The 15,000-nt window shown below is 28.9% G+C and overlaps 1 protein-coding gene across 1 annotated transcript; it reads right to left on the bottom strand.

Moving 5' to 3' along the window:
• Positions 1-148: 148 nt before the first annotated feature.
• Positions 149-9,291, bottom strand: LOC119610076 (transketolase-like protein 2). The gene is made up of 4 exons (XM_037965169.1): positions 8,991-9,291; positions 2,570-2,905; positions 943-2,214; positions 149-875 (listed from the first exon to the last, which is right to left on the bottom strand). Exons 1-4 carry the CDS (start codon positions 9,092-9,094, stop codon positions 698-700), a joined length of 1,890 nt encoding a protein of 629 aa, XP_037821097.1. The 5' UTR covers positions 9,095-9,291; the 3' UTR covers positions 149-697.
• Between the last annotated feature and the right edge of the window lie 5,709 nt (positions 9,292-15,000).

A 15,000-nucleotide genomic window follows, 5' to 3' on the forward strand; every position in this document is an offset into this window, starting at 1 on the left:
GAACGGAAAGTATCAAATTTCAATTTACTAAGGACCATAAATGTTTAATTTTATATTTCTTGGTGTAATATCAAATCATGCTTTCACAATTAAACTCCTTCCACCATTAAAACCAAATTATCTATTAATTTCTTTTAAAATAAAACTCTTTTTTTAACATTAATATTATAGAGTAGTATCATTAGGTTTATTTCAATCACTTTGAAAAAAAATGTATAAAAACTATTTAAAATTTCTATTGTATTTTTGTAATCTTTACAAAGTTAATAATGCTTGAGACAAAAATTAGCCTCTTTAAACAATTATTTACTATTGTCTTTTTTGATAATTAATTTTTGAGTTTCTTTGTTTGTTGATTGTGCAAAAAAGTACAGGGAATGAAATCTTAATAGGTATGACAACGAATGCTTTTGTTAGGAATAGTTAAACTCTACCATAAATAATGCCCAGTTATTTACTTAAATTACTAACGAAATAATATTCCATAAAATAATAAAGTAGAAGTAATATAAAAAAGATAAGGAGAAACAACTACAGAGCGTATGCATACACAACGCTTATAAAGTATGTATGTATGCTTTTTTATGGATAAATGCTAACAAATATGTAGAATGCATCTATTCAGCTTTCCTGGATTAAAGTGCTCGATTAATGGTTACATGGTATGTAGTACTATATATATAAAATGTTGTTAAATTTACAATTTTTGAATTTCAGTGGCAGCAGCAACTACATGACGAGCAGAAATGCCGAACATATCAATGAGAACAGTGGGTGGACCAGAGCGGGGCACTGTGGGTACAAACAAATGTTTGACCACAAAGTCACGTTTATCAGCCAAAGCTGAGAGGACAGCTTCACCCAAACCACCTTGTCTGTAAGGGAGAAAAAAAGTTATTAAAATTCCTTTCATAAAAATATTGTATATAAAAATATACTTACTGGTAATGATCTTCTACGACAACAATACGGCCACCACAGGCACGACCATTTTCAACAATCAAATCAACATCCAAAGGCTTAACAGTGAATGGATCAATGACACGAGCATTAATGCCGGCCTTTTCCAATTCAGCAGCAGCATTCAAACATTCGTACAAAGTAATACCAGCGCCAATCAACAAAACATGATCATTAGCCGATTGCTTAACAACCTTGCCTTTGCCAATAACGAAGGGTTCATTGTTGTCGTACAATACGGCAGTGTTGGGACGAGAGGTACGAATGAAACAAACACCCTTTTTGTTGGCAGCCAATTCAACGGCACGTTCACAACTGACAGCATCAGAAGGATAGAATACAGTACTGCCGGGAATGGTACGGAACATGGCAACATCTTCCAAACCCATCTGAGAGGGACCATCTTCACCAATACTGACACCACAGTGAGAACCAGCGAAATTGACATTGGTTTGAGAAATAGCGCCCATACGAATTTGATCGAAAGCACGTGTAAAGAATGTGGCAAAGGTAGAGGCGAAAGCAATAGTACGATCACGGCAAGCGGCACCAATGGCAACACCCACCAAATTCTGTTCAGCAATGAAACATTCAATATAACGTTCAGGGAAGGCCTTCTTCAATTTCTCAGAGAAGGTAGAGTTCTTGGTATCACCATCCAAGGCAATAACACGATCATTGTTTTGAGCCAACTTAGCCAAAGCATTACCATAGGCCAAACGGGTGGCAACTTGTTCACCCAACTTGTAGGCTGGTGGCGAAGACAATTGTACGTTGGTAATATCAACAGCAGGAGCGGGCTTGCTCTTAGTGGGAGTTTGAGGAGCCAAAGCGGCTGGTCGAGGGCTAGAATCGATCATTAGACCTTGCAAGTGCTTGATGACTTCATTGGCCTTATCGCCCAAGGGTTTGCCGTGCCAATTTTCCAAATCTTCAATGTTAGGGAAGAATTTACCCTTATAAGTCTTAGCAATAATGGCAGTAGGTTGATTTTTAGTATTGGCAGCCTCATGGAAAGCCTTGCACAATTCTTCAACATCATGACCATCAACAACTAAAGCATTAAAACCGAAAGCTTCCAAACGTTTGCGGTAAACATCCATTTGATGTTGCAATGAGGTAGGTTCAGATTGACCCAAACGATTGACATCGAAGATCACACACAAATTGTCCAATTTGTAGTATCCAGCGAAATGTAGAGATTCCCAGATCGAACCTTCAGCAGATTCACCATCACCGACCAAAACGTAAGTTCTGCAAGTGTGTGAGAAATTATTATAAAAGTTGAGTGGGGGCGGGTGTGTAAGTACTTTAAAGTACAAAGATCTTATAAACTTTGCTTTCTCAAATGGTATTTAAAAACAAATAATTTTAATTATTTTTCAAAAATATACCATTTCAAAAAGTACTTTTTTCAAAATAGTACTAATTTAGAAAAAATGCCTTAAATAATAAATTTCTTCACAAAACAAAAGTACAATTTTGAAAAAGTACAAAAATTAACATTTTCTGATGGATTTTCAGAAATTTATAATTGTAAGTTTTTGTGAATTTCAAAATTTCACAGAATTTCAATTATATATCTAAAGAATTTTATTTCGAAACTTACCTGTAATCGGCCTTATCGAAATTCTTGCCAACATAAGCCATACCGGCGGCAACAGCAACACCTTGACCCAAAGAGCCAGTACCAACATCAATGAAATTCAAACGGGGTGTGGGATGGCCTTCCAAATCGGAATCAATTTTACGTAACTTTTGCAATTCCTCAACGGGGAAAAGACCAGCTTCAGCCCAGGCAGCATATAAAATGGGAGCAGCATGACCCTTAGACAAAACGAAACGATCGCTAGAGGGATCACGAGGGAATTTCAAATTCAAACGCATGGTATTGAAGAACAATACCGACATAATTTCGGCAATAGAGGCACATGATGTAGGATGGCTAAAAACAAATTGTAAAAAGATAAATAATATTAGTAAATTTATTGGCTTATAATTAATTAAAAGTTTTTTTTAACAATATTTTTTATTTCATAATTTGAAAATATATTTATATCATGTCTAAAAATATGTGTTTTTTTTTAAGCGATCACTATTGTTATCGAATTGTTTATCTTCTCTTTTACACTCAAAGAATAGATGTTAGTATTAGTTGCTCTCACACGTGGTCTCACGAAACAAAGAGTGGGGGCTTGTCTTTTTTCCACTTATGCGCTCTACTACATACTTTTTTAATGTGTTTGTCTATACTCCCCTGTATGCTCACATCTTTTTGTTTATACATTTTTATCTTTTGATTATTTTCAAGAAATAAATTTCTGTCTAGCCGGCTGCCGGTCTCACAGTATGCAAAAAAAATCTTAATTAATGTGCGTATACAGCAAATATTCACAACATGTTTAATATGAATATCATGTACGTTTTAAAAAGAGAACTTGTTTGCTTTTTTTAAATTTATACACTAGCCACAATTTTGCGGAAAAAGATCGGTTAGGGCCTTTTTATTTTTTTTTTGTAAAGAGCACATGTTTCCTTTATTGCGTCTAACCGATTTTTAGTGTTATCATTGAGGTTGGTTTGCGTATTGATAAAGTAACGCAAATTGTTTAAATTATAAAATACGAACAAAACAAACTAATGTGAATTTTTAATATACAATTAAATGGCGATAACCTACATTAATAATTTAAGGCAATATTTATACCTAGTTCATTTTTGGAGAGGTGTGTCTAGTATGTAAATTTTATTATATTGATTATGTATTTGTTTCCGCATTAATTAAAAACATAATTAGGCTTTTTTATCTGTAAAATTAAAATTTCACTAAATTAACTTTGAAAATTTTGAATATGCGAAAACTTGATTTTCAAATGTTGCTACTTTTATAATTAGATAGACATAAAAAGTGACTTGACAACTATTATAAAGGGATTATAGTATTATTCTCTACTAGATTTTGATGAAAATTAGTTTTTAAAGAAAAAATATTCAGCAACAATTTCTGAGCTTTTATTTATCTGATGACCCCATATATTTTACGGTTCAAATCTTCAATAATTCTATCAGACAGGGATTATAGTATTACTAGCTATACCCAGTGTGCTTTGCTACCCTAAAAGCAAAATAAATAAAAAATCTTCTTATTAATTTTGAAGATTCTAACTGTAATGTTTTCCAGAGATACATTTTTTCCGAACGTTAATTAAGATTTTAATGTAATCGATGACAAATTAAAAAAAATCTAATATTTTCCCAGATATACGAAATTTTGTATTTAATTCATATAGGCGGTGCCAAGACCCCATTGAAAGTCCGCCCGTTATTCTCTAAATGTTCACATTAATGTCAATGAATTTCATGTAGAGTTTGAAGCTCTAATAGTTTCTCAGATATACGAATTTTTCTATTTAATTCATATGGGAACTCACAGCCCCCAAATAAAAGTCCGCCCTTTTTTCTCCAAAATGTTGATATGTATAATAAAGTTCTTCTTGCAATATTTGAAGAATCTTGTTCTATTAGTTTCCCAGATAAGCGAAATTTTGTATTTAATTCATATGTGAGGTGTCGAGCCCCCCATTGAAAGTCCGCCCGTTATTCTCTGAATGTTCACATGAATGTTAAAGTTCATCAATTAAAATTTGAAGATTCTAGCTCTAATAGTTTCTCAGATATAATAATTTTCCTATTTAATTTATATGGGGGCTCCAAGCACCACCCCCCCTGACGAAAGTCCGCTCTTTTTTCTCCAAAATGTTCAGATGAATATTTAAGTTCTTAGTGCAAAATTTGAAGAATTTAGTTCTATTAGTTTCCCAGATAAACCAATTTTTGTCTTTTATTAATATGGGAGGTGCTGCTCCCCTCATGGGTAGTCCGCCAATTTATTTCCCAAAATGTTTACATGGATGTTAAGGTTACTCGTTAATATTCTAACTTTAATAGTTTCCAAGATAAACGAATTTTTGTATTTAATTTATATGGGAGGGGCCACGCCCCCTAATGCTAATCCGCCCATTTTTTTGTCTTAAATAATTATATTGATACTAAAGTTGCTCCGACAAAATTTGAAGACTCTAACTATTATATTATCTCAGATATACTAATTTAATATTTTTTTAATATGGGCGTGGCACGTCGCCCGCATGAAATTTCAACATAAAAAGTAGCCTATAGTTCCTTCCAGACATACAGGAAGAAACTGTGAAAATTTCAGGAAAATCGGTCCAGCCGTTTAGCAGTCTATAAAGCACAAACAAACAAACAAACAAACAAACATACATACATACATACATACATACATACAAACACACTTTCATTTTTATATATATATATATATAGATTCTCTCCTAGATTTTGATGAAAATTAGTTTTTAAAGAAAAAATATTCAGCAACAATGTCTGCGCTTTTATTTATCCGAAGACCCCATATATTTTACGGTTTAAATCTTCAATAATTCTATCAGACGAGGAGTTTTCTATTGAAATTAAAAAAAATTGGTCTATGAATATGAGCAAAATTGGAAAAAAAAAGCATGATTTGGTCTAAAATATTTATTAAATATGGAAACCAAAAGATCTTTCTTTATATATAGGTACATTATGTCTAGATGTTCCAGATTTATCCGAAAATGTGGTCAAAAATATGAATTTTTAAGGATTTGACTCATATCTTAATCATTTAGGCACAAAATGTGGATTTTTTTGTAAAAATTTAAAAAAAAGTCGAAAAATTTTTCAAAATTTTCAAAAAATTTGAAAATATTAAAGTATATACATAGTGAATGATATATAAAATTCTGAATATTTACTTTTTTAATGCAATATTACTAAAATCTTATAAATTAATATAAAATCATGTTGAATTGATGTTCTATTTCATCATTTCTTTTTATCTTATAGTACAAATTTTAATTGAAGCCTAAGAAAAAAAAAATCTTAAAAATGATTAACATTTTACACAGAGTGTAAAATACACAGCACCCATTATTATTGGGTAATTGCATACGTACGTTTTTAGTAAATTAATGAATGTCCAAATGAAACGTAATCATAAATTAACATATTATGTAGGTATGTACTTTTTTATTTTAATGCATTCGTTTTATAATAACAAAAAAACTGTTGCTAAATGACAAAAATTCTCTTATCATTTGCAAATAAAAAGGTAATAGAGAAATAATACAAATTGCAATGATTGGTTTAATGAAATCAGGCGATAATAATTTTAATAATAGTGTGAGCCTAGAAATTGCATTTAGTTAGAAATTGTTGCAATGTTTTTTTGATAATAAATTCCAAAAAAAAAAAGAATTAATATTTTTTTTTAATAAATATCTTTAAGTAGTAATTGAAAATTTGGATCAGTTTGTAAGACTCTCTATTGGAATAATGCAAGGTCCAAGTTATACATACATATATATTTAGATTATTTTGATGTTGGTTAATCAATTTAGAAGAGAATAATACAACGTCCATTAAGGGCCAAACTTTATGTGAAAGACTAGCGATTAAATTAAAATTAATCCTCGAAAGTTGTTTTTGAATACTCAATTAGTTAATTTTGTTTGCAAGTTTAAGCGCCCAATGGAGGTGGTTTAAACTTAAGCATGAAATGCAAAAGTCTAAACAGCTGATGCAAAAAAATTAATAAAATTTTTATAAGTATAAACATTAAAATGTTCTATTTATTGATTAGTATAAATTATGGTCACTTCAAAATACATTTTTTGTTTTAAATTTAAGTTTTCATTAATTTTCATATTAAATTTACAATTGTCTTCTTCTTTTCTTTTTTTTTTTTTTTGGTTTGATAACAAACAGTGACGTTTTCTGTTGTTTTGTAAGGCAACACTGCGAAATTCAGATTGAATTTGTTTTTAGATTAACTAATCTTATTATTAATTGGCATTTGATTGCCAACTCAAAAACCCGCTCTAAGTAATATAAAATACCTATAATTCGATTATTTTGATGTTGGTTAATCAATTTAGAATGCCGATTAGAAATTGTTTGGGAATTGTTAGAAAATTCGCACTGAGGCCTTAGATAGGCAGTACTGTATAAAGACCCTGTATAGGTTTAATGTAAAACAAGTAAGAAATTATAGTCGGGCGAGGCCGACCATATAATACCCTACACCTTTGACAAAAATATAATGTGATTTATTTGCCATAATAAAGCATTTAAATTGAATTGTACATTGCCTCAGATATACATACTTAAGCCGTTTATTGTTGAATAAAATTGTGGACATTTAAGTGAAATTTTGATGGGGGCTTTTTATAGGGGCTAGGGTCATATGAGGACCTATTACATATTATGGAATTCGTGAGGGTCATCAAATCTTGTATAGAACTTGGTTTTTGCAGCTTTTTGTCGAGATATGAGTATATTAAACATAATTATGAACTTAAAAGCCCTATTCGGCGGGTTCAGTTGTATGGGGGCTAGGTGAAATAATTGACCGATGTAAACCATTTTCAACAGGCTTCGTTTACGGTACCATAAAAGATCATGTGCCAAATTTCATTGAATTATCTCCAAAATTGCGACCTGTAGTTTGATTAGAAAGTTTAAAAGCCCTATTGGGGGGTTCAGTTGTATGGGGGCTAGGTGAAATAATGGACCGATGTAAACCATTTTCAACAGGCTTCGTTTACGGTACCATAAAAGATCATGTGCCAAATTTCATTGAATTATCTCCAAAATTGCGACCTGTAGTTTGATTAGAAAGTTTAAAAGCCCTATTCGGGGGGTTCAGTCGTATGGAGGCTAGGTGAAATAATGGACCGATGTTAACCATTTTCAATAGACTTCGTCTACGGTACCATAAAAGATCATATGCCAAATGTCATTGAATTATCTCCAAAATTGCGACTTGTAGTTTGATTACAAGGTTTACAAGCCCTTTTTTGGGGTTCAGTTGTATGGGGGCTAGGTGAAATAATGGAGCGATCTTAACCATTTTCAATAGACTTCGTCCCTGGGACAATAGAAGATCATGTACCAAATTTCATTGAATTATCTTAAAAATTGCGACCTGTAGTTTGATTACAAGGTTTACATGGACGGACGGACGGACAGACAGCTAAATCGACTCAGAAAATGATTCTGAGCCGATTGGTATACTTTAAGGTGGGTATAGGACCAATATTATTGTGCGTTACAAACATCAGCACAAACCCAATATACCCTCCCCACTGAAGTGGTGTAGGGTATAAATATCAATGTATATAGGTACATATTTAACAAATAATTACAACTGCAGCAAAGCCTTTTAGGAAAAAAACTTTAAAATAAGAGTGTTAGAGAATGCAAGTATGTATTACTTATTTACAAAAAACTATAATTAAATCTAATGGAAAAATTCTCTAAAAACACCACGAAAACCCTAAATTGTAACGTAACTTGAAATAACTCAACAAAAATTTATTAACAATTCTATTCTCTACTCTCAAGTGTAATCACAAAAAACGTAACCATTATTAAACAAAGTAAAGTGAGTGGTAGGTAATTTGAACATTTTTTTCCATTTTCATTTTTTGCAAGTAATGTTTAACAAGGTCGAAAAAGGTCATTAATTCAAATAATATAAAAAATATCAAATTATATTAAACCTTATCAAAATGCTTCAGATTGTTGTAAAAAAGTAAAAACAACCAACAAATAAATTAATTTGTTTATTAAACCCAAAAAGCGAAATGTTCTATCATATTAAATATTCCAGCAAACACGTGGTTTGAGGTTTTACTGCAAAAAAACACATTGAAAATATTTTAAATTTGTAAAAAAAATATATAAAATTTTTGCACTAAATTTCAATGCCATTAGGTGTAAACTGAAGGTTAAACAACTTTTTCTATCTCCACAATATTAAAAACACTTTTACATTATTTAATTAACATTTACTTATTTACACTTTTTATAACCTTTAATAAAAACACACAGCCATACATACAAATGTATAACAGCACTAGAAGAGTGTGTTTAATGGGGAGAAAAAAAAACACACATTCTAAACTCACCCAGATTTGGAGGCTTGCGTGGAGGTTATAGAATGGATACGCAAACGATGGGCAATATCTTTCAATTCTTGAACAGCTTTAGCTTCTGGCTTGTGATAAGACATGATGGTGTTGTTTTGATTTGAAGAGTTTTAACACTTTAATAAAATTGTCAATTTAATTTATTATTGTTCAGAAATAAACGTGTGCACTTTGTACTGTTAGATGTTTTATTTCCTTGGTGTTTTCTTAACTCTTTCCTGAGCTGTTTCGTTGTTTAGCAGCCGGCTTTCGAAATCAAACTGACAATTTAATTTTTTTTAATACAACGTTAATAAATGACCAAAGTATATTAATAAAGTAGCGACATCTCTTGTTGTACAACAACATCTACAACAACCACATGTATTTTGTTTTTGGAAAATTTAAGATTGTGTCAAAATAAAATTTCCTTGAAAAACAATGTGAACAAAACATAAATAAAAAATATTACTTTTAAGCTAAAGATATTAACGATTTAATTATATTATTATATATTATACAATTTATTACACTTTTAAACTACTTTAAAAGCACTTTTAATTCACTTTTTAATCTTTTCACAATTTTTACAAATAGCAAAACACAATTTAAAAATGGCGACGTAAACAATGTTAACAATTTTCAAAACAAACTTTGACAATTTGCTTCATTTATCTAGTTTAAAAAAAATAGTCAGCTGTTCAAGTGATGCTACTTTATTAATTTACTTTGTAAATGACTAGTGGCGGTAGAGTTGCCACTTTCCATTTATAAATACTTGTCTCAGGGATGGAAGCGTTATTATAACTTTGATTTTATTATGCAGTCAGTGTGACCAGGTCTCAAAAAACGTTGCGGCTAAATCCCATCCAAAATAATGCTAGAAAAAATGCTAAATTGATTTTAAAATGCCAAAAAAAATGCTAATATTTTTTAAGTGTTTTTATGAACAATTCATATTAATTTGTAACTGAAATTCATTGTAATTTATATCAAGTAAGAAAGTATATTCTGCCGTGGTTGACCATATGAGTGTAAAATTTGATTTATTTTTCGTAATAAAGCATTTATGTTGAATTGAACCTTGGTTCCGATATATTTAAACTAATTTTCTGAGAAAGGCTTTATACATTTGTATATGTATGGGGGCTAGGTAAAATAAAGGACGGACTTTAAACATTTTTAAAATGTTTTGTCATTGGATCAAAAAGCATACGTGCTTATTGTTTTGAAAATTTCAACCTCTACCAGACGGTCAGGCATAATCGATTCAGAAAATGATTCTTAACCGATTAGTATACTCAAACGTAGTATAGTAGAGTAGAGTAAAAAATTAAGTTCAGTGGTATTAAGATAAACAGAAATGCTAAAAATTATTTAAAAATTTTTGTAAATTTAGCAATATGTAATGTCTCTAACTTTAAAATATTTCTGAATGCAAAAATTACATTAAAACTCTATTAATTACACTAGCTGCTCATGGTATAAAACCTATATGTGTTTTCGGAAGGAAAAGTATAATATTTCTAGTTTTACTTTTTTTATATAAACAATTTTATTTGTCTTCCTCAAAACACTTTAAAAATGGTTTTCATGTCACAAAAATATAGAAAATTCCGTTGAAATAATTTTAAATCTCGGTGAATAGATGTCAGGTTTATAACTCATACTTCCAAGATTTTTTTCGGAAAAATATGTATGAGAATGTATGAAATGAATTGAGAGATATATTCAAATCCGTAAGTTTGTAATTCTGGAATAAATTGTCAATAATATTTTCGAAATTTATGTATTTTTTTTAATTAAAAAAAAACGTGACAACAAAATTACTAAAAATTTGGTAAAAATAAAAAGAACAGAAAGTAGGATGATTATATATTATTGATTTTTTCAATACTTATTTTATAATGATGATAAAAATTAAAACCTCTTTATTTCGTATAGGAAAAAATAAAATTTGTTAATTAACCGTCATCATAGTCTTTTCCAAAATTATATGTTTCATTCCATGAGCAAACAAAATGTATTAGTTTGTAAAATAGCATACTGAAAGTATTTGTAAAAATATATGAAATCTCTTGAATTATCTCTATCACCTCGAATTTAAAAAAGCATTGGATTCCAGAAAAATATTTTAGAATACAACATTTTAAAGTATTCACTTGTATTGGCGTAATTTTAAGTTATTTATCTTCATGAATCTTTTTGCATTATTTGGAATTACAGTGTAAATTATTACATTTCTCATATTTCTTGTTGCTTGTGTTTGGGTAGACATTTAATTCTGATTTTTTCCGGTTAAACCTATTTCCAATATAAATCTTTTTTGCAAAAATTTGTCTTTTTTTTGTTTATATACTATAATTGCTAAAAAAAGCTAAAAATGCTAAAAATATTTTATAAAAATGCTAAATAAAATGCCAAATGCTAAATTAAAATTTTACAGCTAAATCAAAATAAAATGCTAAATCTAGCTGCAAAAATGCCAAAATGGTCACACTGTATGCAGTAGATAAAAAGAGTATTAATAATATAGTAAAACTATTTATTATATTTAAATTTTATTTTAGATAAAAGTAAAATTAAAATTACCTATTAATACCCATTTTCACCACATTCAGTTATCGTTTAATCGGCATTTATTATTCCAGTTAAAATAATTTTTGTATAATGTATGTAAAGTTAAAAAATAACTAGACACTGTGAAAGTGGGTGTAAATAGTTTTGATTAATTTCCAATTAAAATAATTTTTGCATAAAAAATGTCAATATATACCTGGTAAATTTAAAAAATAACTAGACATTGTGAAAATGGGTGTAAATAGTTTTGATTTATTTTCAGTTCAATAATTGAAGCATGGAGCCGAATAAGGGCGTATAAACCATTTGGGAAATTTTACAGGAGACGATAAAAACATCATAAAACTTTAAAATCGGCATTTTTTCCTACTTTTTTCACATATATGCATAAATATAACTCACATCTATCCCTGTGCTAAAACTCAGTAAAAAATTCGAGTCACAACTTGCCAAAATTAATACTTGAAATTTTGCTAAAATGGAATAAGGGCATATATCCATATATTTTAGTTGAAAGTATATATAATAATTTTTTAAAATATAACTATAGTTATGGATATACGCCCTTCTTCTTGTCCACACTTTCATACTTAAATAACTCATTCAATAATAATCTTTTTTGCAATATAATTAAAAAATTAATAAATTTGAAATGTTTTCCAACCATTCTGCAAATTTGGTGCAATTAGAATTAAAATTTATACGATTTTTTACAGAAAAATACATTAAATTGCTAATATTTTTTACCCAAAAAAAATAAATAGTATTTAAAAATCGTGCTTTTTAAAACTAACTATCTATTTTAGCGAAAAATTTATATTTTTCAATTTATTTTTTTATGAATAGATGTAAAAAGGTTAGTTTAATATAATTATGCGAAAAAAGCGATTTTGAAAAGGTGGTCTTTACGCCCTTATTCGCATCCATGCTTCAATTGTTTTCCTATTAACATATTATGTCTTATCCATCTCTGTTATATTCGATAGCGATTACAAAATCATTTAAAGTTATCGACAAGTGCTGCCAGTATACATTATTTTATTTTTATTCCCTTAATTTTTCATTTCCCGAGAAATTGGATTTTTTTTTTAATATCCACAGACCTGGGATATTTCCGCTTAGAACAAAAATAAATATTTTATCTGTCTAATTAGATTTTATTTCAAATCGACATCAATGATAATTATTTTTTAAAATAAACAAAATATAGTATAGAATAGTTTTATTTATAATTCATTATGTAGGAATGGCAGTTTTGAAAATAAATCCCACAGACACCTAGGTGCGCCGTTGTAAATATTCAAAGTAGGTAATCTTTGACATTTTATGTACCAATGTACAATATTTAATAGCGATGTTAATGAAAACAATTTTATATACACTGGTTCCCCGGCCAAATAAATGTTTATTGTGATAGTTCAAATATTGTATGGACCAAATACAAAAGTTTATGAAAAGTCACTTTATTTTGTTGGGCAATAAAAACTTTACATTGTAAAGGAACTTTAACAATGTTATAGCATGGGTCAAAAACTTAATAAAATTCTTTAAAAATGTAATTTTCTTCATTATATTTCCTTATTTATACCAGTTATTAGGGGCATGGAATAAAATGTATATATCTGGCAACAACGGATTAAATGATTCTATAGTATTATTCAAATTAGGGGATTTCACAAGAAAATTAACTGCGCTGTACCGATGATATTTTTTACTAAGATAATATAAAATTATACAACATAAAGAGAAATAATTCGCTTTATTTAATAAATAAATTATGTTTACTGCAATATAACGAAAGCAATATTAATATAAATAAAAATAAAGGTTACGCATTTAAATGAAATCCGTTAAAAGTAATATAATTATTCTATCTTTAAAACTAAAATATGTGAATAACATATGTATACCTGTGTTTAAATATAGAAATTTATTATGTTGGACAATATTAAAGATGACATATAATATATATGAACTTCTGTAAGTACACTATTTGTAGATTTAATACATTTTTGTCTCACTAAATTTCAAATTATTTTTTTCAAGGTTTCAAGGCGGAATATACCCTACGCCATTTGTGAGTAAATATATTTTTTATTTTTTTATTGAATTTTTAAATAAATTTTATTGAATTTTACCTCAATTCAAAAAAAAATATCTGAATAAGTCATTATATGAAGCCTACGGAGAAAAATAGACCTCATAAAATTTGTAAACGTTTATATAACAGTGAATGTGATTACTAAATTTGATTGTCATTTGTTTATAATCAAATTATGGTCGTTAAAATCAATTTCTATAGGTGACTATTTGGTCAAATGGTTTTCGAATAGTTCGAATAGTTGATATTTGAAAAAAACCGGTTGATATTTTTCAAATTCAGAAAAATCGGGTTTTTATTTTAAAAAAATCTATTTTAATTTGAAAATATTAAGGTTTATGTTTAAATTCGATTAATAAAACATAGCCCGAACTGATTTTTAACAGTTTAAAAGATTATAACTTTAGATCTAGTCTTCTGATTTACATTATTTCTTTAATGTAAAAAATTAGGAAAAATGTGGTACACTTCTATTAATAAACATAAGCTTATTCTAAATCCCTGTTTAGGCAATTTTCAAAGGCATTCCAACACTTCCAAAATATTTCAGCCGCAAACTAATTATTGTAATTGGAATATAATCTTAAGATTGATTAAAATTTTATCTAACAGTTATTCCAATCAATTTTACAAATAAATTTTTTTAATTAATTAGGAAAATCAAAAAGTTTAGCCAAAGGTGCTTTAGAAAAATATACTCTAGTTCCTGGACTCGTATATTTTAAAAATTTAGACGGGTAATCTTTAAATACAAAGCAAATAAAAATATTCGAAACCTGTTTTTAAAAAGTGAAAAACCGGGATATTCGATATTCGAAAAATCAACATTTAGAAAAAACCGACACTGGAAAAGCAGAAAAAACACGGTTTTAAAGCCGAGTCCATCACCCTAATACATACATACATATCGTCACCTGAAACGCAAACGGCCCTAACAAACCAAAAATTCAAAATCGATTTTATTGTTAATTCTAATGTATTGCATCAAAACAAATGTCCACACAAAAAATTGGACTCCGACCAAAATTTGCGATTTAATTGACAACAAGTAATAGTGCTATATTCGGCTGAGCCGAATCTTAAATACCCTCCACCACTACTTTTATATTAATACTTTGTTAATTGATCAAATATTTGTAGAAAGAAGTTTTCAATATTTGGTAATGAGTTATGTGCGTTTAAGTGATTTTCGGGAGGGAACCTTGTATGGGAGCTATGATAAAATATGGACCGATCGGAAAAAAATTTCAGAGTAACAGTTCTGTATATAAGAGCAATACAATACCTAATTTTATATGGATATCTTAAATTAGTAATGAATATCTTTAT

Source organism: Lucilia sericata, unplaced genomic scaffold (assembly GCF_015586225.1).
Source record: "Lucilia sericata isolate MDLA Ls3-8-SP2 unplaced genomic scaffold, ASM1558622v1 Contig001113F_arrow, whole genome shotgun sequence".
Classification (NCBI taxonomy): domain Eukaryota; kingdom Metazoa; phylum Arthropoda; class Insecta; order Diptera; family Calliphoridae; genus Lucilia; species Lucilia sericata.

What these genes read in the sequence shown, in the direction of transcription:
- LOC119610076 (XM_037965169.1), bottom strand. Translation starts at nt 9,094, where the DNA reads ATGTCTTATCACAAGCCAGAAGCTAAAGCTGTTCAAGAATTGAAAGAT. An exon ending in ACGCAAGCCTCCAAATCTGG is followed by an intron (nt 2,906 to 8,990) that starts GTGAGTTTAGAA and finishes ATTTGTTTTTAG; the next exon opens with CCATCCTACATCATGTGCCT. An exon ending in TTCGATAAGGCCGATTACAG is followed by an intron (nt 2,215 to 2,569) that starts GTAAGTTTCGAA and finishes ACACACTTGCAG; the next exon opens with AACTTACGTTTTGGTCGGTG.